This window comes from Nycticebus coucang, chromosome 16 (genome assembly GCF_027406575.1).
Source record: "Nycticebus coucang isolate mNycCou1 chromosome 16, mNycCou1.pri, whole genome shotgun sequence".
Taxonomy (NCBI): Eukaryota; Metazoa; Chordata; class Mammalia; order Primates; family Lorisidae; genus Nycticebus; species Nycticebus coucang.
This window is the reverse complement of record NC_069795.1, coordinates 32,512,741-32,535,633: the sequence shown is the minus strand read 5'-3', so window position 1 is coordinate 32,535,633 and position 22,893 is coordinate 32,512,741. Positions and strand designations below refer to the sequence as shown.

General features: G+C 33.3%; 1 protein-coding gene across 8 annotated transcripts in view; it reads left to right on the top strand.

Moving 5' to 3' along the window:
- ROBO1 (roundabout guidance receptor 1) overlaps window positions 1-22,893 on the top strand; it is a 1,140,930-nt gene that overhangs the window by 1,043,049 nt on the left and 74,988 nt on the right. For all 8 annotated transcript variants that reach the window (XM_053565205.1, XM_053565202.1, XM_053565204.1 and 5 more), the window contains 6 exons: window positions 7,174-7,298; window positions 9,757-9,928; window positions 19,196-19,401; window positions 21,267-21,348; window positions 21,532-21,700; window positions 21,784-21,950. In XM_053565205.1, the coding sequence (XP_053421180.1) occupies window positions 7,174-7,298; window positions 9,757-9,928; window positions 19,196-19,401; window positions 21,267-21,348; window positions 21,532-21,700; window positions 21,784-21,950 (921 nt within the window). The remainder of the gene's footprint in view (window positions 1-7,173; window positions 7,299-9,756; window positions 9,929-19,195; window positions 19,402-21,266; window positions 21,349-21,531; window positions 21,701-21,783; window positions 21,951-22,893) is intronic.

Below are 22,893 nucleotides of genomic sequence, written 5' to 3'. Positions count from 1 at the left end.
TGTAGAATCAAATATGTTTTTATTCTGTTGCATATAGTTCTCCACTGATTAACCAATAGAAAATTTGTACGGAGGCCTGGATTTACTCAGGAGGCTCAGGAGCCAGTCTTTGGTTAACCATCTGTGACCCTAAGAAAGTCATTTAATAACTTAGGTTCTCTGTTTTCTTGTGCAAAAGGGTTAGACTGATAAGTTCTAAGGCCACTTCCAGCAACATTTTATAGTTTTATTGTTTCATGAGAGACAGAGACAGACAGGCTTTTCCTCTTTCTTAGCAAGAAAAAGTAGTTGGGATAGAGGTCCTCTTGACATTTAGTGCTGAAGAAATGTAGGAAAAGGGGAAATATGAGGAAAACTTAAATTTTTGTAATTTATTCACTAGCAGAGAAAGTGAGGGATGGAAATTTTCTTCAAGTGAGTAAAATGATTTCATGACAGGCTTTTATTTGTGTACTGAAACTCGAACAAAATGAAAGGGCGTTAAGTTGTGAACAAACCAGTTTTCATTTAAATAAGAGAAATTTCTGATGATCATGGTTGTTTAAAGCTTAGGTGATCATTCAAGATATAGTCCTCTCAAAAACCTCTGATGTTTTAGAGGCTTCTATCTTAGACGATGTTCTTAGATAACTGTTAAGATCCTTAAAGAACTATTTTTTCAATTACCATTTTTTCATTATCATTTGTCATAGATGTGATATGCAAATGCATTACCCTGAGGATTCTAATTAATCAAAAAATTTTACTCCTAAGGTTTGATTACCAGTAAAAGTTATTAGCAAGAAAAGGATGTTTTTTAAATTTTAAATTGAGCTACTTCCCAGCAATTTTCTTGGTTTTAACATACTGTATATTTTTTGAAATGTTTAAGGAATTTTAAAGTACTGAAAATATTTATGAGTCATTTCTGTAGTCTCCTGACTTTAAATAACTTCATTTTAACGGTTTCAATCTAATGAAATCGAATTTATCTTCATAGATTTAGTCCAAACGGCAATTTCACAACTTTTTTAGTCTTGAAGCAAATTCTATTGCCACAATTGTTTCAGGTTCACTCTTTTGTAGTTCCTAAATATTTCTTCTGGTGGTTTAAGTAAGAGAGATCATCTTTAAGGTATCAAGAAATGTGACTGTGTCCTCTCCACTCTGTGTTTCGGGGTCTAGATAGCATAGCTGGTGATGCCGTAATTAGCGTTAAGTCTGAGTAATGAGAAAGTTTTGTTTCTTTTTTAATTTTCTAGCTTGAATGAGTGAAAAATTTTCTTAAACAATTTTTTTAGATTGAAAACCAAAGACAAATATTTCTGTCACAATGAAGGGCCCATATGAATTAAAATATATTTTTAAATTATCTTTAAATTTTGCATGTATGGCAAAAATATGCAAGAGCACATTTTTTTCTCTATTTTATAGCTGTACCATTTCATGTAAGCCATTTTTAGCATTTATTTCAACAACAGGAATGTATATCAAGTCTAATCAGTTTCGACTTGCTGTTTCTACTGTGACAGTAATTACATTTGCTTTTGAAATAACAACATAATTGTTTTCCAGTATTTAAATATATATCACTTGAGCTTTCTATATTAAAATGCTCATTGTTTCAGCATTGAAAAATGTATTATGCTTATGACTTATAGATAAGGTTACACAATTTTCTCTGTTCTCATAATTTATTTGCACCTTTCTCTGCATCTTTTCAATTAAAAATATGCAAGTTTTTTTTTAAGGCCAAAATTTAAATGCAACACCTTTTAATAGACTTTATACTCAACTTATGGCCGTGGACCAGCAGCACCTGGGTGCTTGTTAGAAAAGCAAAATCTTAGGTCATACAATCTATTGACCTGTACAATCTATACTTTAATCAGATCTTAGAGTGATTTGTGTGCTTATTAATGTATGAAAAGCATGGGTCTATAGGATATCATTGGCAGCAGAAACCTTTTAAAAATTAAGCTGAAGATGGAGTTATGGGATTTAACACTTCTTTATCTTTCGTTAAGATGCTCAATTTTGATTCCCGTATAGCCTTTGCCGCTAAGATTTATAGTGTTCTTAAACCCATTACATATGCATAGTTTTCCAGCCTGTGATCTGGTAGCAAACTATAAAGTCACAGAATGTTTTATAATTTTATAGCTATCATTCATTGTAGCTCTATCATTTAATCATAGTGAATATTTTAAGATTCTTTTTTGGTTTTCTTAAATTATTCATGATTATACTTAAAATGCTAACAAATATTCATTCATAGATAATGTGAACCATGTAGTCAAATATTAACGTGTTCTTTATGTTGAAAGAAATATCATTGTGGAGTCAAATCTTATTACTTTTTCTATTTCATTTTATGTTTCCTTATTTTTATTTATTCCATGTTTTCTTTTTGTTTTGTTTTAGTTGGGTCTGGTAAGTTGACATTTTATTGGCCATCTTCTAATCACCGTGTCACTGTGACTGGAACTTCTCTTCCCCTTTCCATCCATACCCTTCCATGTCCTTCAACCAATCAGCCTCCATGTTTCACTTGTCATTGGCCACAAAGACAGACTGCACAGAATAAAGTCTGCAGGAAGTATGGGTAACTGTGACAAAGAGTGAAGGTAATGGGTTGCTAACTTTATGTCTTATTAAATGATGTGGGATCTGCATCCTTTTATTTCTTCTTTCCAGAAATGAGTGATAACATAAGTGATAGTATCTTGGTTAAGTACTATTTTAATTTATATCACATAAGAGTAAACAAAAATACGTGCCAAGGGAGTGATTTGGGGATCTTTTGGCTTAAAATATGTTTATGAATCCTGTCTGTCTATATGAATTTTTATAGCTACTGTTCAGTAATAGTCTTTTAAAATCCTATAGGTTAATATCTTATACTTAGGAATGCTTTCATTCATTTTCATTTTTATGTGTCAGATTCATTTCATTTTGTGTAAGAAATGCTACACATATATCAAAGATTTGTACCAATAGAAATGCTACATGTATGTCATAAAGATATGTACCATATAAATAATGAGCCACAAGGTTCTAAGAATTTACTTTAGAGGAAGGTCTAATCATTTTATATGTTTGCTAGAACCCCATTGTTAGGCTATTTTACATGCGTATGCTGAAGAGTATTTCAAGGAATAATTTTGACCCTAAAAGAATCTAACTATTCTTTAAGTTAAACAGTTACACAAATATTAAGCTATTTCGAAAAAATAGCTTACTGTATGATACCATATAAAAATACAGATGACTAAATTTAAATATAAAAGTACAGGATGAAAACTGAGTTCAGTACTTATGTACTTTGTTACATATTATATAATATACATTATATAATTTTGTTAACAAAATAATAAAAATGTATAAACAGATTTAGAAAGACTGTTAACAAAACAAAGAATGTATTTATAACATACATGAGAAATGCCAAAGTTTTATCTTATCTTTAGATAAAATCTTACCTTTAGAAATCTAAAGGGAAACGTAAATCCATGACTGTAGTACCCATAACAAATAGAATTTCAGTGACAAGGTATGTGAAGAAAAATGTTGGACTTTAGTAATATACAAAGTTAATTAAGAAGAATCTATTTTTTGTTCCGCAAATGTGTTAATGTTCAGTATATGTGAGGTTTGGGAGTAAAGGTAATTTATGAACTATTAGTGAAGGTATCAGTTGATTAAAAAAAATTTCCAGAGCAGCACCTGTGACTCAAGGAGTAGGGCACTGGCCGCATGTGCCCGGGGTGGCAGGTTCAAACGCAGCCCCAGGCTAAAAACTGCAAAAAAAAAAAAAAAAAAAAAAGAAAAAAAGAAAAGAAATTTCCTGACCACAATTTAACTATACTTATTAATATGCTCTAGATCTTTGCATATTTTCAGGCCTTGTACCTCTACCTCTGGGAAATAACCTTGAATATACTTCTGAGAAGAATGTAAACCTTATGATTATTATTAATAATGATAATTAGAAAATCTAAATGGAGGCCAGGCTCACAGCTATAATAAATCCTAGCACTCTGGGAGGCCAAGGTGGGCGGCTTGCCTGAGCTCAGGAGTTCAAGACCAGCCTGAGCAATAGTGAGACCCTGTCTTTACTAAAAACAGAAAATTAGTCCCAGCTACCCAGGATGCTGAGGCAAGAGGACCACTTGAGTCCAAGGGTTTGAGGTTGCTGTGAGCTATGAGGTCATAGCACTCTACCCAGGGTTGGTCTCAGAAAAAGAAAAAAGAAAAAAAAGACATAAACTAAATTTAAAACACTTGATATGTGTTCAATAATTTAAGATAATTTGTATATTGATTATTATACTGTCATTAAAATTATATAATAGAAGAATATTTTAAAACATATAATCCAGTTTGCATGGTAGAATTATAGGTAGCTTTTCTTTATTTACTCTTTGTCCAATTTTCCAAATTTACAACCCTGAACATAAATGATATTGATACCATGCTCATTATATGAGCATTTTTGGTTATATTAAGTTTAAATACTGTGTATTTAAAAAAATTTTCAATATTTCATTATAAACATCAAGCAGGTACATATGATGGACTGCCTTCACCGTCTAAATAGGTATTTAATGATGATCTATTGATAGATAGAAGCATATTTATTCCATTAAATTTTTTTCCTTAGAGCCATATCTACATCTGATATTTAAAATCCATGTAGAAGGAGATTTTTTTTCAAGTTGTATTTCTAAGACATATCTTGTGGCTGATGTCACTGTTGATGTTGGCTTGAGAATAGGCCGACAAAATGTAGTAAATTCATTTCCAGGCAAATATCCTGTGTGGAAGGATTGCTCCAGGATAAATGTAGTTAGCATGAGGGTTTGTATTCCTTGTTCCCAAGTAAGTCTTTGAGGTTTGAGGAGAACTGGCACTTTATAAAAGAAACATAGATTCTGGCACACATTCTTACACATGCTTCTGAGATTTTGGAAAGAGACCACCCGAAGTTTTTACTTGACTAAGTGGTTTGAACATTTATATTTTCCTACTCAAATTCCTTACATATTGGAAAGTCATATTCTCCCACTTATCTAATTAATCATTTGTATTTCTTTCATTGAAACTAACCAAACTCTGGTCTGGTTTGGTTTCTTATCCAATCAATCCTTTCAATTTCTTGGTCTGATTTCTACATCAATTATTCCAACCATTGACTAAAGAATAGAATGCTTCTGTATGGATTTGCACTGGAGGAAAATCTCAAACAATGATGCACATGTCTGTTATTATACCTGGGTAATGATAGTGTTTACTAAATTTGTAAGCCACTCAATTACAATTACAGGGTTTTTTTTTAATTGTAAGCTAAAACTCCAGCATTACCAAATTAAACTTAAACTATATTTCCTAACTTTGTATTTTCCTCTTTATAAGTTATAGGACATTTGAAAGCATTTGACCTGATTTTTCAGGTCTCCTATAATTTTGTCGTCAAATGGTATAATTTCTACTAAACCTCAGTTTTTTGTTTTTTTTTTTTGTTTTTTTGTTTTTTTTTTAAAAAGGATATAGAAGGAAGAGCTCTAATCTGGAAGTTAAGAGATCTAATTACATTTTTCAGTTTTGCCATCATGCAATCATTGACAAGTCATTTTATATATACTTCTTTTTAAGAGGTTTTACATGTTTTTATATATACATATATTATTTGCATATAAAAAGCCTTTAAGTTCTCTTTCTGACCTATATATTCAAGTACCCAGATTAAAGTACATTTCTTATATTTTTATTGAAAATTATATAATTATTAAACTATAAATTTACATATTAGATAATTTATATTACACATATACAGTAGAGCCTCCATAGTTGACCACCTCCCTACACTGGCCACCTCCATAAGTTTTCATAGGCCACACATAGACCACATGTACTCAATGGAATTCCTTATGTTGACCATCTCCATATGTTGACCAGTTTGTTACAGTCCTTTGGGTGATTCTACTATATATTTATATCAGATGCAATTTACCAGAAAATATTAACCAAGAGAAAATAGTGACCCTTTCAAATAGTGACCTTCAATTAGCAAAGAAATCATAACTCTTGTGAACAGAGTAGTGATATTTGTAGATACAATGTGAATATAGTTTTGGATTCATATACTCTTCAAGGAGTTACTGATAGGAATAACTGAAATGTTTTGAAATAAAGGGTTAGAAATAATGGGAAAGTCTTAAAATGGAGTGTGAGCACCCGGTCCTTTATAAACTGCTAAAATGTCTAGCTTGAAATGTTCTTTCACTTCCATTTCAATGGAGACAAGAGAAGAGAATAATTAGGTGTTTCAGACAGCTGATAAGAGGTGAATTTGTGCAGTGTAAACAATAGGTAGAAAGTCTTAAATTCAGTGTACATTTTTCCAAGCTCAAGTCTTAGCCAAAAAACAAGCATCTTCTTTTCTGTGAGTGACTCCATCAGCACACCTAATGTTTTCGGCTGCCATCGCCCTCAATGTAACTGACACAATTTTCTGACACTCTATTTACTGCTGGGTGAAATGGCCGTTTAAGGCTATATAAATCAAACAGTTTGGACAAAGCTGGCAGTATTATAATGGCAGGATGGGCAGATGTTTCAAATTTGCCCTCATTTCCATATATATTCTGTTTGAGCATGCCCTTGCCTATGTAAATGAGGAAGCCATTTGACTCTCCACTATTGCTTTAAATTCATTTATATTCAATTAATTGGACTTAAGATTTTAAATAGTTATAATTTGCATGGTAGCATTTCAAGAGCTTTTTAGTTAAAGTAATTTTATGACTTGCTTACATCAGGAGGTCCTTGTGTGTATGATTAAAGTTCATTCACCTTTAAGCAGATCTAAATGAGAAAAAATTGATTCATACAAATCTCTGGTATACTTGGAACATCAAGGGTCAAATTGTAGTTCAAGAATTCTTTTTAACATGAAGGTTAATCTTAGAAGGTCAAGTAATAAAAAACCTCTTCACAAAACAACTCTAACTCATTCTATAAATATTTACTTAACAATTTAGTGTCAAGTTAAGGATGAGAATTGGTACATTATTACTGTTGTAGAGAACATGTATAAAATAAGGACAAGCAGTTAGGATATCAGGAAATTATCTCAATTAGGACAATAAGCATATGTTTGTGACTCAGTGTGATCTGTTTCATCTCCCTTAGAACCTCCACATTTTGTTGTGAAGCCCCGTGACCAGGTCGTTGCCTTGGGACGAACTGTAACTTTTCAATGTGAAGCAACTGGAAACCCACAACCAGCAATTTTTTGGAGGAGAGAGGGGAGTCAGGTACAACCCTTTCCTAATCCTTTAATCGCCAAAAACCAGGTAGAAGAAAAATTAATATGGTGCTTACTTACAGCTATTACATTAAAACTTAAAAATCTCTTCAGGGCCCTAGAAAACTTCAGCAGTGCGACAGAAGACAAAGTTATCTTCGTTGTTTTATTTGTCAGAGAAATTTTCTGTAGCTAGTTTTGGTATACAGAGGAGTATATAGACCTGATCCTGTTTTACTCTATAAATTCTACCTTTATTTTTAATTCTGATACAATTCAACTAATTATCATTTCTATGATTCACATATCTGGAATTATTTACATATGTTTAAAACAGAGATGATGATTATTTAGTATGATTTCTCTGAAACCCTCAAGAGACTAACATATAAGGAGAAGAGTCTTATGACTCATTAAACTGCATGAAATTCTGTCTAACATCAATGTCATGTTAAATACAGTTCAGTATATTCCAAGTATTTGAAAACTATCATATATGATTACCATTTGCTGTCACATCCTACTTTCTAGCATATTAGTTGTCTAAATACATTGAAACTAGAATATAAAGATTTACATTCTTTTAATCTCTATATTCACTATTGGACAGGAAATCTTAAAACAGTCTGAAGTGTATTTTTATCTCTTCTCTTAATGACTTACTTTCTTTGATCATTTCACTTGACTCTGATATTTCTAAAAAATGATGTTGAATACATTGATGTATGATGTTTAATACATTTATTTCTGGCCTCTTATTTTTATTTAAATCAGTGTTAGGTGTTTTGTTTGTTTCATGGTCTTACTTTTAATATGCTCTCATGAATAACAAACAAGTAGTTACCTGACTGCACTCAATTGTCTTTCACAGGCAAAGCCATCAGTTCACTTTTTCATTTCAAGGTGTTAATGGGGTCCATGCTTTTGGTCACATGAATGGCCTTTGTGATGCGTGAGTCATGGCTGCACGAGTGCTTTGGGTTTCATGTTTGTAGCCAAATATTGACTAGGTTATTGTAGATAGGCCCTCATTTGTCCTCCAGTATCTTGGTGGATTCTTTTTTTTTTTTCTTTTTTTTAAATTTTTTTTTTTGTAGAGACAGAGTCTCACCTTACCGCCTTCAGTAGAGTGCCATGATGTACACAGGACTCACAGCAACCTCTAGCTCTTGGGCTTCCGCGATTCTCCTGCCTCAGCCTCCCAAGCAGCTGGGATTACAGGCGCCCGCCACAACGCCCGGCTATTTTTTGGTTGCAGTTCAGCTGGGGCTGGGTTTGAACCCGCCACCCTCGGTATATGGGGCTGGCACCTTACTCACTGAGCCACAGGCACCACCCTATCTTGGTGGATTCTAACACATTCCATTTGGCTTCGAAGACCTACATTTACTGAGAGCAAGTTAAAGACAAGAAAATATATTTTAATTGAGCAGCAGTATGTATATCATTGTATGTATATAATATAAAAAACTACATAACAATAATAGTAATTCCACTGTAAGTTCCTCTTAATTAGAGTAACGTTTAGATGATTCATTAAAGTTATTCAAACTTTAGAGTAAATTTTCAAATAATTTTGGTTTAAATTAACTAATACATCTTATTAGTTTCTTAAAATTTTGTCATTGGGTTATATACGTAGAATAGTAGTTAAACTTTCATAAAGTGGTATATGTTAAAAGGCACCGAAACTTTTCTTAAAAAGCAACTATGGTTGGTTGAGAAAATATTTGACATTATTTGTTTTATGAAATTCAGTGACATGTTATATTATTTTGTGTGAAATATACACTTCCTCTTAGAAGCATGGTCTTTTGATTAAATTCAGTATATTAATTTTTAAAATTTCATAACAGATGTTTTTACCATTTAGCAGGAGAAACAAGATATGGAAATGTTAGATGTTTGGTATAGATTAGTGAATATTATACTGTAATGACTAACAGAGATGCTTATTTACATGGCAAAATGGTATCCTTGAATATAATATGTCAGAATTTTTTAAATTTAATTTTATTTCTATGTGAAAATTTTTAGTATTGATAATCTTCATAGTCACATACATGTGAAGCAATGCTTTTGTTTTTGGTTTGATAAATAAGTAAAACTTTTACTCTCATGAGATTTAATATCCTTATGTATTTAGTATTGTTTGAAAACTGATGGTTATAAAAATACATATCAATATTGAGAATTATTTACATTTTTAAATGACCATTTCATACTATATTAAATCCTGTGTGCATATGTATATATGTAGATATTAATGAGCATACATATCTATATGTGTGAGTATAAGAGGAAAGAATATTTAGCTTACTTGTGTGTGTACATATATAGATGTACACATATGTTTGTATACTTTTTTCATCTATCCCTGTGTACATAATGTGTATTTCTGTATGCGAAAATAGTGTATCATTGCAATTAACCTATTTTTGTCCCCGCCCCACCCTTTTGGTTTCTAGAATCTGCTTTTCTCCTATCAGCCACCCCAGTCATCTAGTCGATTTTCAGTCTCCCAGACGGGTGACCTTACTATCACTAACGTCCAGCGATCTGATGTTGGTTATTATATCTGCCAGACCTTAAATGTTGCTGGAAGTATCATCACAAAAGCATATTTGGAAGTTACAGATGGTAAAGTAAAGCATTTTATTTTGAAATGTACAAGTTTGGCTTAAGATCTAAAAAGAGGGCCAGTGGACGTAATTATTTGCAACTTTACAAGTTTTCTTACAGGTATTTTGACGTAAAACCAAAGGTAAATACAATAAGAAGTTCAAAATTATTGTTACTTTAATTTCAATGTACTGGAAATTTCTAGCATCACATCAGATTCAGAACAGCATAATAATTATCCAAAGAGAAGTTTATACTAAATAGCCATACCTAGGAATATTTATAGGTTTTAGAAAACTAAAAATTATTTTACGTTCTTTAAGTATAAATTATCCACTCTTCTCCTGCTTCTAAATTAAGGAGACAAGATGAATTGGTTATAAATCCAAAATCTTAACAACTCATAATGGGCAATAATGAATGAGTTTTCCTCAATGTGATTTTGTTCTATCAACTCCTTTAAACATGATCAATTAACACCAAACATATGATAAAGTTACGGTGATAGGAAAAAATCTCCTATCCAAACGATGGACAGTATTGATAATTTGAGAAGATGATGGCAGAAAAGAAAGATTTTTTTGTTTTAAAAATGTAAACATATGAAATACACTACATTTATACGTATTTTTCTTTATTGACTAGTTTACATTGCACACGAATTTTATGGACACCCTGTACATACGGTATATTGCATGCACAAATGTTACCAAGAAAGTATCACCAAAAATTCTTCCTAATTAAAAATAAAACTAAAAACAAACATGATAGTGGTAAGGGGCTTGGTATTTCAAAAACCAAATTCATTGGAGCAATCAGAATTATGTCTTTACTTTAAATTCCAAAAAGTAGGTGAAAAAGTAACATCCCCTCTCAAGGAGGAAAATTGAATAGGAATAAAAAAAGAAAAACAGGGTTTTTCTCTAAACTCAGATGATGACTTAGCCATTCAATGTAATAGTTGTCGTTTCTTTAATTAGAAACTGTGACGTCATCTTTGAGTCTTCATTTTCCTGTTTCTCTGTATCTATTTAGTAACCTTTTGAGTCCATCCCATTGTCTTTATCCCATTTTCAACCCCCAGTTCTCATCACCTATAATCTGAAACTGTAATCATCTGCTGATTCCATCCTATTTATCTTCATCCCAAATTATACTTTCTTGTTGTTGGGATTTTTTTCCCAAGACCCCTCTTGTCTTCCAAACCATGTACACTGACATACTGTAAAGCAAGCAGAGGAAACCAACACGACTTCATAAATTTATTTCTGTAATGACCACTCAAATAAAGACAGGGAACATTTCCAGGATCATAGAAGTCTTCTGTTGATGCTTTTCTAGTTGACATGCCTTTCTTTTTTCTTTTTCTTTCTTTTTTTTTTGAGATAGAGTCTCACTATGTCACCTTCAGTAGAGTGCTGTGGCATCACAGCTCACTGCAACCTCAAACTCTTGGGCTTAAGGAATTCTCTTGGCTCAGCCTCCCGAGTAGCTGGGACTACAGGCACCCACCACAATGCTCAGCTATTTTTTGGTTGCAGTTATCATTGTTATTTAGCAGGCCCAGGCGGGGCTTGAACCCGCCAGCCTCAGTGTATGTGCCCGGCGCCCTACTCACCGAGCTACAGGTGCTGAGCCTGACATGCCTTTCTGTCACAGAGATCATCATTGATTAGTTTTGCCTGTTTTTGGAATTCGGCGAAATGTTATCGTACAGTAGATAATCTTTTGTGTATGGCAAGTTTGGTTTAAAATAGTGTCTGTAAAATTAATGTTTGCATCAGTTATTTCATTCTTTTTTATTTCTGTGTAGTATTTTATTGCATGAGTACATAGTAGAACACTATTCCTATAATCTCCCATTAATGGTTTTTTGTCAGTTTAGAAGTTTTATTAGTAAAGCTAAATAATTCTGTACATATCTGTTAGTGGGCATGTGACCTCAATTTATCTTGCTTTGCTTTATGACAGACATATGTATTAACTTGCTTTCTTTTTATTTTCTCATGCACTTGAAATGCAAGGCTACGTATTATAAACGTTTCTTCCCAGGCATTCTGTTGATGATGATTTTAAAGGTTAAGTAATTAATTTTAATGATGACCAATATATTATTTTCGTTTTATGGTTTGTGCTTTTAGTGTCCTGGCCTACCTTGAGGCCATGAAGATGTTCTCTTGTTTTATTCTAGAATCTTTATTATTTATATCTTTGAGATTTACGTTTTTGATTCATCTTGAATTAATTTTGGTGTATGGTGTGAGTTGGGGATCAACGTTCTTTTTATTTCCCCTATATGGAAATTAATTTTAACAAAATTTATTGAAAAGACTGACCTTTCTCCTCTGACCTGCAGTGATGTTTTATTACAACTCAAGTGACTACAGATGGGTGGGCCTTGTTCCTGTCTTTCTAGTCTATTTCAGCGACCTATTTCTGCCAGTCCACATTGTGTTCATTATTGTACCTTTATGTAACAGTAAGTCATAGAAACTGGTAGTGTAAATCTCCAACTTTGTTTTCCTTATTTTGGGTATGCTACTAAAGAGCCTTTGAATTTCCTTATGAATTTTAAAATAAATTTTGTCAAAATTTGGTACACATGAATGCCCACCCTTAAACAAAGAAAAATATTTGAGTTTTTAATTTTCATTTTATTTAAATTATTGAATAAGGAGAATTAACAATTAAACCATCTGAGTCTTTCAATTAAAAAAATAGTATATATCTCACATATCTCTCTTATTTATTTAGGTATCTAAATCCTCTCCATATTGCATTCTTTTCAGGGTAGAAGTCTTCCATATATATTGGTAGATTTATATCTAATGTATTTTATGATTTTTGATGTGACTGTGATATTTTAAATTTTATTAGTGAATTGTATCAGGCAAGTGCCTAACTGTACAGTCGACTTTTGTATGTTAACCTTCTGTCCAGCAACTTTGCTAAATCCACTTTTTCGGGGGAGGGGACAGAATCTCAAGCTGTCACCCTGGGTAGAGTGCCAGGGCGTCATAGATCATACCAGCCTCCAACTCAGGCTCAAGTGATCCTCTTGCCTCAGTTTTTCTATATTTAATAGAGACGGGGTCTCGCTTTTTTGTTCAGCCTGGTCTCAAATTCATAAGTTCAGGCATTCCACCCACCTCAACCTCCCAGAGTGTTAGGATAGCAGGCGTGAGCCGCTGTGCCCGGGCCCATTCATTATTTTTAATCGTATGTTTCAATTTTTAAAAAGGTGGCTTTACTTCTTCTTCTTATTTGTTTTACTTGTTCTACATAGTCTGTGATCCCTGATCCAATGAGTAGAACTGGTGATAGTGGACATATTTTTTCTTAATTCTGAGCGCAGAGAGAAAACATTTCATATTTCATCTTGAAGTATGATGTTTTGAGCAGTTTTCCTTATTAGGTCTTCATTACTCTCTTTAATTAACAATTAGACTTCAGACCTCGTGAGTGTGTAATTACATACGTTTTTCTCAAACTTGTATGATGTCAGGTTTTTTTATAGATAATTTTGAATTTTAAGAAATTCTGGAGGACTATCTTGAAAACATTAATTTTATTATGGGGTTTCCCAGTGTTCTCAGATAAAGTTTGTATTTCTTAACGTGCTTTACAATTCATTACCCCACCATGCTCAGCTCAGAACACCTCGTTGCTCACATGTCCTCAACGTGGTTAACAGTCTGCTTGTCATGTTTTTCCTTTGTCTTAAGACTTCTGCACAAGTTGTTTCCACTAACTTGAAATTCTATTTCCTTTAAAAAGCATTCTCTAATTCTTCAAAGACAGGTTCTCTCCCCCATCTCTGCCTTGTAATAACAGACTGTATCCTTGGTTCTTTGCCTTCTGTTTGTTTTCTGGTATTCTTCATGAGATATTAAGTTGCATAACAGCAGGATCTGTGTCTGTCTAGTCAGATTAAATATATACCCAGTCTCCATCCAGGACCAGACGTTTGCTAAATGCTTAATAGTTATTTTTTGAATGAGAAGATGAAACAAAGAAGGAAGGAAAGAACAACTACCTCTTGGTTAAGTGAGAATTCAACACTGGGATTGTCTCACTCAAAAGCTCAAACTCTTACTCCCGTCTGTGATACATACATATGTGCTGAGTCTAAAAAGCTAGAGGGACCTAAAAGGTTTCCACAGTGTCTTAACTACGTTACAGCTATTAAATCATGACTATGAACTCCATGTAAGTAGTTTGATAATGATTGCTATCACCAATACATATAAAAAGTATAGAATATAGAATTGCACATACATTTATAATTGAATCTTTGTAAAGCAACCTGTCTGTTGGTATGTATGAGAAAAGACACAAAAAATCTACTCTAAAATATTCTCAAGTGTCTCATATTCTTTACATGCATGATTATAATTGAAAGCACAGATTTCTACGTGTCACCTGACATGTCATTATGGTGAATTGCTTTATTTGTGAGTATAGATCATGCATAGAACTTTTACTGATCTTTTAAAAAAACAAACCCTAAATTGGTGAATTTGGAATTCATTCCTAGACGCCAATTCACTCCCGACAGTAAATGTCTTGTTTCACTCTACCATTTCTGGGGAGATTTAAGGTAGTTTTGTGTTTGCCCTTTTGGTCCTGCCCTGTAAGTTGTGTTTTCTTTATTGTAGAGTTCATTGATTTTATGCAAACAACTTAAAACTGTACAATCATTCTTCTTAGGTAAAACTATAATTATCCTGAGTTCTGGCAATGTCAATGTTTATATATTACTAACTCAGGTCAAGAGGATGCTGAGAGGCATAAATGCAATTTGACTTTAGCTTCTCGACTTTGTTTATTGTTTACAAACAGAGAAAAGCAAACGCGGGATAAAACGTGAGGCACAGAAGTAGTAGCTGTCTGTGAAATGGTGCTTCTCCGTAGCTGTGACCTATCACTAATCACATTTAACTTAGGAACGTACAAATACATGTCTCCTATTTAATTGAAAATCTTCTCTTCATTATTAAGATGTAAGAAAAGGAATTGAATGATTATCAAGTGGTGTGTAAAATTTAAAATCACTTGTATTCATCTCATAAAAGTTACAGATAAATAGTGCAGAGTGTGTAATCTTATATTTAGGAAAGTAAGATTTGCCAGTTACTAAATATTTGATTTGGACAAGTCACTTGCACTTACAGAGCTTCAAGTTCCCAGACATCTAAAATGGGATAATAATATTTCACAGCCTAACTCGTAGATTATCCAAGTTAAGAGGATGTTTGAACACATGTAAATGGATGATAATTGTGGTCTGCAACTAGAATATTTTTTGGCATATGTGTAAATTTTTCATGGCCGAATAAGCATGTCCATGTCATTTTGTGTTCTTCTTTTTCACTTAAAAGTACATCATTAATATATTTATATGTAGTGTACTTCATGATTGTTATTTGTAAGGTGTCGAAATATTACGTTGTGATAGATGCCCTCATTTGGCAGTTTTGAAGTCTTTCATTGAATTTGGGAGGAAAATAGGCAAACTTTTATCAACTTTACTGTAACAAGGTTAATACCATCTGTTATACCTGTAATACTGGTTATACCATCATTATTACTACCACTGTTACTACAATAATAATACTTAATAATAAGCTACAGTTATTCAGTGCTTACTTAGTGCCAGATACTATTTACTAAGAACTTTTCACACAGGAACAATTTTATTTATTTTATTTTTTATTTTTTGTATTAAATCATAGCTGTGTACATTAATACAATCATGGGGTACAATGTGCTGGTTTTATATACAATTTGAAATGTTTTCATCAAACTAGTTAACATAGCCTTCACGGCATTTTCTTAGTTATTGTGTTAAGACATTTATATTCTACACCTAGTAAATTTCACGGATACCCTTGTAAGATGCACTGTAGGTGTGGTCCCACCAATTACTCTCCTAACTGCACCTTATTTTACCGATGAGGATACTGAGGCAGTGAATATTGAAGCAGTATATCCCAATTCCACTGATACTAAGTAGCAAAACCAAGATTTATACCAAGTAACATAAGACTTTACTGTCCACTACCATATCTGCATACCATATGTGGCTATTTAAATTTGAATTTAAACTACTTAAAATTAAATAAAATTACACTTCAAGTTCATCGATCACACCAGTCATACTCAGGTGTTAGGTGGCCACTTGTAGCTGTCGGCTACTAGATCGCATAGAATAGAGAAGAAACATTTCTGCAGGGTTTTTCTTACACCCAAGTATAGATGCCTATTCACATTGTTAAACATTTCTTTTTGTTACACTTTCTATTTTATTGTTTGATGATTCATTCTAACAATTCCGGTATAAGATCCTAGATGTTAATTTGAGGTTTATCTCATAAATATACTATATTCTTTGGTGTGTGTAAGTTTACACATTTCATCAGTATTTTATTCTAATTCATGGCAACAGCAAAATATTTATTCATTTATTTTTTTATTAAATCATAGCTGTGTACATTAGTGCAATCATGGGGTACAATGTTCTGGTTTTATATACAATTTGAAATATTTTCATCAAACTGTTTAACATAGCCTTCACGGCATTTTCTTAGTTATTGTGTTAAGATATTTATCCAGAAAAATGTTTATTTTTATTTATTTATTTTTTTACTTAAGAACGTGGAATTGCTTTAATGAATTCTTAAATCTTTCATCTCTGATGTGCATACTAGTATTTTCCTGGAAAGGTCAAACAGTAATATCACAGTACACACACGTACATATCTATCCTTTTTTTTACGATTAGCAAATTTAAATCTTCATATAGATCCCCTGATTTATTATTATCCTCATGTTACAGATAAAAATTGAGGCTTAGAGATATTAAGGAACTTGTTCAAAGACATATGGCAGATGATGAAACTGACCTTTTTCTGCTATGCATTGTAAATTATGCCTGAATAAATGACAGAGAAATAGCATCAATAAACTGGGTTGAGGGCCAGACACAGTGCTCATGCCTATAATCGCAACTCTGGGAAGTTGAAATGTGGGGAGGATCACTTGCAAACAGGAGTTCCAGAGACTAGTGTGAGCAAGACCGAGACCCCATCTCTTATAAAATGGAAAGGTCAGCTGAGTGCGGCAATAGGCGCCTTTAGTCCCAGCTACTCAGGAAGCGGAGGCAGGAGGATTGAGGTTGTAATGAGCTATGACGATGCCTCTGCACCCTAGCCAGGGCAACAAAGTAAGATTTTGTCTGAAACAACAGCAACAAAATAAAACTCAAAACCAAAAAAAAAAAAAAAAAAAAAAAAAACTTGGTTAGGATGGAATGGGGAGATTTAGATAATGCCAAATATGTTGCAAATTTCAAAGAACTAAAGAGATATTAAAAAAATAAATCCCCAGCTATTGGATTACTTATAAATATAAAAAGACCGCCAAATGTAAACCACTCTTTTACTGAACTTAATGATAATCAGTTGTAGAGAAGCGCTCTGTTCCTGGATTCATTCAGTCTTACAATCAAAGGAACACAGGTGGTCTTACAAAAACCACAGTATAATAAAATGTTTTCATTCTTTTTATGATACTTATCAGGAGGGCCCTCTGATTTTACTTTAGACAATCTAAACAGATAATGTACAAAGGATTTCATAATTCTAAACAAAGAAATTATTGGCCTAGATTTTTCCACCATGAAGTATCTGCTATACTCCAACCAAGAATCGAGCTTCAGCCTTCTAATATGCCCCCCGGCATTAGCAATTTTCACGCTGGTAACTAAGGCTTGGAGAGAGCTGGAAGGGTAGTGCGTAAATGCAGTGTTGATTTCACTCCATTGCTTCCCTGTTTTTTTTTCAGTTTGAAGGCACAAAACTAATAATTATCACATGATAAATGATGGAACAAACTGAAGTGTGACTCCAGCTTGTGAAAATCTTTGGTGCATAGAACTTTGAACATGACACATCTATCTTTGGAAATTATTATATCCAAAATTGAGTTACTTTGGCAACCAGTTTCCTTTAATCAGGCAACTTCTTAGAATCTTGTTTTCCACATTTCCTTTTTTAAAACTTTAATTAACCTCTGGGTTTTTAAAGAAAAATTATGAGATTTTATTTTTTCTTTTTATTAGTTAAATTATATCTGTAGGCACATAAATTGCCTAAGTCAGGAGATGGGAACATTTCTCAAATGCAGGGTTTATTCCAGTTCCACCACAGTTATTTTAGGTTTTTCCGTAGACTAATGAATTTATCTCAGATAAAGCTTTTAGCTTTTAAATTTTTCACACAAAAGGAATAATAAATCGCCTGCCATTGTTACTTTTCATAGTACATTAAAACTATTATTTAACAGAGGTGTTTTTCCATTCTTATTAATCTTGACAGAAAAGTATAGTATTTGCCAAGGTATATTATCATCTTGACCTGCCTTTTTGATCAGCCTACCAACAATGTATTTGAGTGATATTTCAGTTTCAGTGAATTCATTGTATTTCAATACAAAGAATTAAAAGATAAAAAGACACAGGGTGCTCAATCATCTTGATTTTTAAGTTATGAAAGTCTAAAAAGCCTCTTTCTGATTCCAACATGCTGTTATGACACCATCATTTTTTTTTCCTGTTAGATGTAAAATAGTTATGAGATGTCTTTGTTTTAACTTATTAAAGTTTGTCTTGTATGTTCCTTGGGCATAAGTGGGTTTTGATTTTTTTTAACTTTTTTAAATTTACTTTCAATTATTATGGGTACATAATAGGTGTATATCTTTATAGGGTACATATTATATTTTGATACAGACATGCAGTGTGATCAATCAAATTGGGGTCATTGGGGTCTTCATCACCTCAGCATTTAACATTTATTTGGGTTGGGAATGTTCCAATTCTACTATTTTAGTGGATGTCCAGTTAGCTCAGTTGGTTAGAGACTAGAGTTTGTTTAATTTTAACGTTTAAATAGTACAGCATTCCATCTTCACCACTATACATCTACTTCACCACCCACAATTCTAATTTAGTTCCTGAGCTCTTTCTTAAATTGAAAAGGTCCCTTGACAGTGGACAAACTCAGTCAGTGGCTGGTGGTTTGAAAGGAAAGCATTGTATCTCATTTTTATATTCGGAATCAGAGCATGATAGAAATGCATTCTGAATAATGCATGTCTCCTACTTTGATTACTTGTTTAATTATCTTTAGTTTGTTTCAAAGACTATAGCAACTGCTGTTGCTTGAATGATTAGCAAATTGTTTCCAGTTGCAGAAATCTATTTTCTGTTCTTTCTTCTGGCAGTGATTGCAGACCGGCCTCCCCCGGTTATTCGGCAGGGTCCTGTGAATCAGACTGTAGCAGTAGATGGTACTTTCGTTCTCAGCTGTGTGGCCACGGGCAGTCCACTGCCCACCATTCTGTGGAGAAAGGATGGGGTCCTTGTTTCAACCCAGGATTCTCGAATCAAACAGCTGGAGAACGGGGTGCTGCAGATCCGATATGCTAAGGTAACTGGAGCCACACCCCAAGCTTCCTGTTTTGCTGCACTTTGATTTTGTTTTATGTTGAAATCTTAGATTTGGGGTGTAATAAATGCTGAATTAAAATCATCAGTGCATTTTTTATTTTGATGCTTTATTTTGCAGACATTTCAGTGTCTACATTTGAGATGATCTGATTCATAAATTAGCCCACAGCAGGTAATTTAAGGTGATTTGGAAGAGAAAAAAAGATTTCTAAGAACCAACTGAGGAAAGTAGATGGGGATTTGTGGGAGAATAAATACTTTCCAAGCACTTTTCAAGATTTTCCAGGACCATTTTATGTGCAATATACTTAAACAGTTTTTGTATTATAAGCAATTAGATCGGAATTTTATAGGTACAAAATTCTATACATGCAAACAAAAACAATTATATAAGGCATTGTATACACTGAGTGTATATTTCAAAATCAGAATGTTACATGATGCGATGCCCACATGTTTAGGAGAGCAGTTTAGGCATTTCCCTCCCCCAGGGCATCACACTCTGTGCCTACGATTTCAGGACTGTGTTGTTTTGTTTTTATTTTTATTTATTTATTTATTTATTTGCAGTTTTTGGCCGAGGCTGAGTTTACCCACCACCTCTGGCACATGGGGCCTGCGCCCTACCCCTTTGAGCCACAGGTGCCACCCTATTCATTTATTTTTTAGGTCAAGATCAGGCAAGTTCCCAGAGCACATGAAAGAATAGTCTTGATAACAGTAAACATAAATTTCCATGACTTTGTTACCTATTACAGATGGCTCCTTTGGAGTTCTGGATCAGCATCTCAGTTCACTTTATGAGCCTCCAATGTTTACATGTCGTCCTTATTTGCGACAGCTGTTTTGTGATAACTCTGTTACTGCGATTGCCAGAGCAAGATGACAGCATCTTTGCTTTGTCAAATGTTACTTGAAGTTAGAGTTATTAGTTATATATATAGTTAGAGTCATTAGTTTAAGCAGACATGTATGGGTCTATGACGGTGCCGGTGGTTTTAAAGTGAGCCGTGAGATCAGTCTGTGTTTTCTTTCATTCCGTTTTCACAGCGAGTCCTAAAAATCACCCCTAATATCACCATAGAGAAAATGAGAAATGACAGATAAAAAAAATTATGACAAAGTTTTTCAAAGAAGTGGGCCAACACCTAGGGAATATTTTATAAATACTTTGTAAAATTTTGTAATGAATATTTTGTAAATAAAGGTACCTTTAGCTATAATTTCCCCTTTTCTCTAAGTAGGGTAGTTTGTGGGTGACTGATAGGACACCTGGTAGAAGAAAAAAAAGTATTCGTTCTAGCGAGAGTTTGGTTTTTGACTTTTTAAACTGCCTTAAATTCTTGGTTAAAAAAAATGATGGGGGAGCTGAGTACTTTAAGAAGAAATCCTTTTTACCTATCCCATTTCTATAAATATCTGTTTATCTCCTATAGCCATAGAGGCATATCTTTGCTAAACTATGGAAATCCAAGAATAGTCACTGGCAAAACATTATTACCCTTATTATGTAACATATTAAACATAAAGATGTAATTTGAAGCCATATATCTAAGCATTTATTGTTTTTGACATTGATAATAATAATAATAATACATTAGTACAGTTCATATTATGTGTTTATTATATAATTAGAATGATCACATCAGATCCCTGTTCTTCTCGCTCCATGCAGTATTTTCCTTCAGATTCAATAAAAATATATTCGATTCAGAGGCGGTTTCTGGTTAGCACATTTTAATGCAGTTATCCTTATTCACGGACCATACACAAACCTGTAATTACTTTTCCAGCCCAGTGAGCTCTTGATTATTCCAAATATTTATTTTCTGTCTGCATTCTCAGCTGGGCGACACTGGTCGGTACACCTGCATGGCGTCGACCCCCAGTGGCGAAGCGACATGGAGTGCTTACATTGAAGTCCAAGGTAAATTAGGTCTTATCTCTGCCTTACAATAAAGCTTAAAACGCCGTCGTTCACTTGCTGGTAAATTGATGAATTAAATGTCCTGGTCTCAGAGTAGGTCTATGTATGGATATTTCACCTATACTTACTAGCTTATCTGCACGTGGGTAAACATCTTTCTCTTATCTTTTTCTCGTGTGTTAGAATTTGGAGTTCCAGTCCAACCTCCGAGACCCACTGATCCAAATTTAATCCCTAGTGCCCCCTCAAAACCTGAAGTCACGGACGTGAGCAGAAATACAGTAACATTATCATGGCAACCAAATTTGAATTCAGGAGCAACTCCAACATCTTATATTATAGAAGCCTTCAGGTAGAGTGAAGAGGATGTTCCTAGCTGTTCTTGTTTGATGTAACATTCAGTTTGCGTGTTCTAACTTGTGTGCCTCTCCTCAGCCATGCTTCCGGTAGCAGCTGGCAGACCGTTGCAGAGAACGTGAAAACAGAAACTTTTGCTATTAAAGGACTCAAACCTAATGCAATTTACCTCTTCCTGGTGAGGGCAGCTAATGCATATGGAATTAGTGATCCAAGCCAAATATCAGATCCAGTGAAAACACAAGGTAAATATTGATTTACTTAACCTTGTGACACCTACTTATCCTTACAATGTTATAATTGCACAGGAAAATAATTTGTCCTACACACTAGTATTATATATTCATAATATAATCTGTAGTCCACGTTGCTTAATTAATCTTTAATGCACAAACACAGTATCCACAAACTTTATTGTTTTTTGGACTAAACATGCCAAGATAAGATTAATGAGAGTTGTTTCTCTTTAAACTACAAATTCACTAAGACAAAAATATTATGTGAATATTTGTGTATACTATTCAATTTGTCATTGACTTTTAAACATAGTTACATGTGGGTGTAAAATCTTAATCATATTACCATTTTATTTAAAATTGAAATATAGTTTATTTATGTTTAAATTCAGGACTAATAACCTTCTGGGTAAATTCTTAGAATTGCAGCCCTAATCAAATAATACTCTCTCAAAATCACACAAGTGTAAGAGATTTCTGGAAATTTTTTCTTAATCTCTCTGTGCACTCAGCCTCCTACAAAGCACGGGAAATATACTTGAGGCCTTTACATTGCTTGTCCTTTCTTTAATTGTCAATTACATGAACCATAATATATGACATTTTTAAATGGAAAACACCTATGTTTTGGTCAAAGCTGAGTTACAGAAACAGATTAAAAGAAAAATTGACATGTTTAAAGCTGCTTCTAAAACATCTGTAACTAGAGCTTTTGTTCATTCAGGCAGCGTTTGGGCTATATTGCTATTTATCTTTTGTGAATAGAAATTATTTTTAGCTTTCAACAGATCCAGTATTTCATTTCCTCCTATCTGCCTTCTTGTTCATCCTATTATTTTAAACTTCTAATAGAAGTAAACTTGTATATGGGGGAAAAAATGAATTTGGTGCAACCTTTACCTTTAAAACAAAACATAAAGTCTTTGGAATTAAAATGTACTTGTTTTATGTT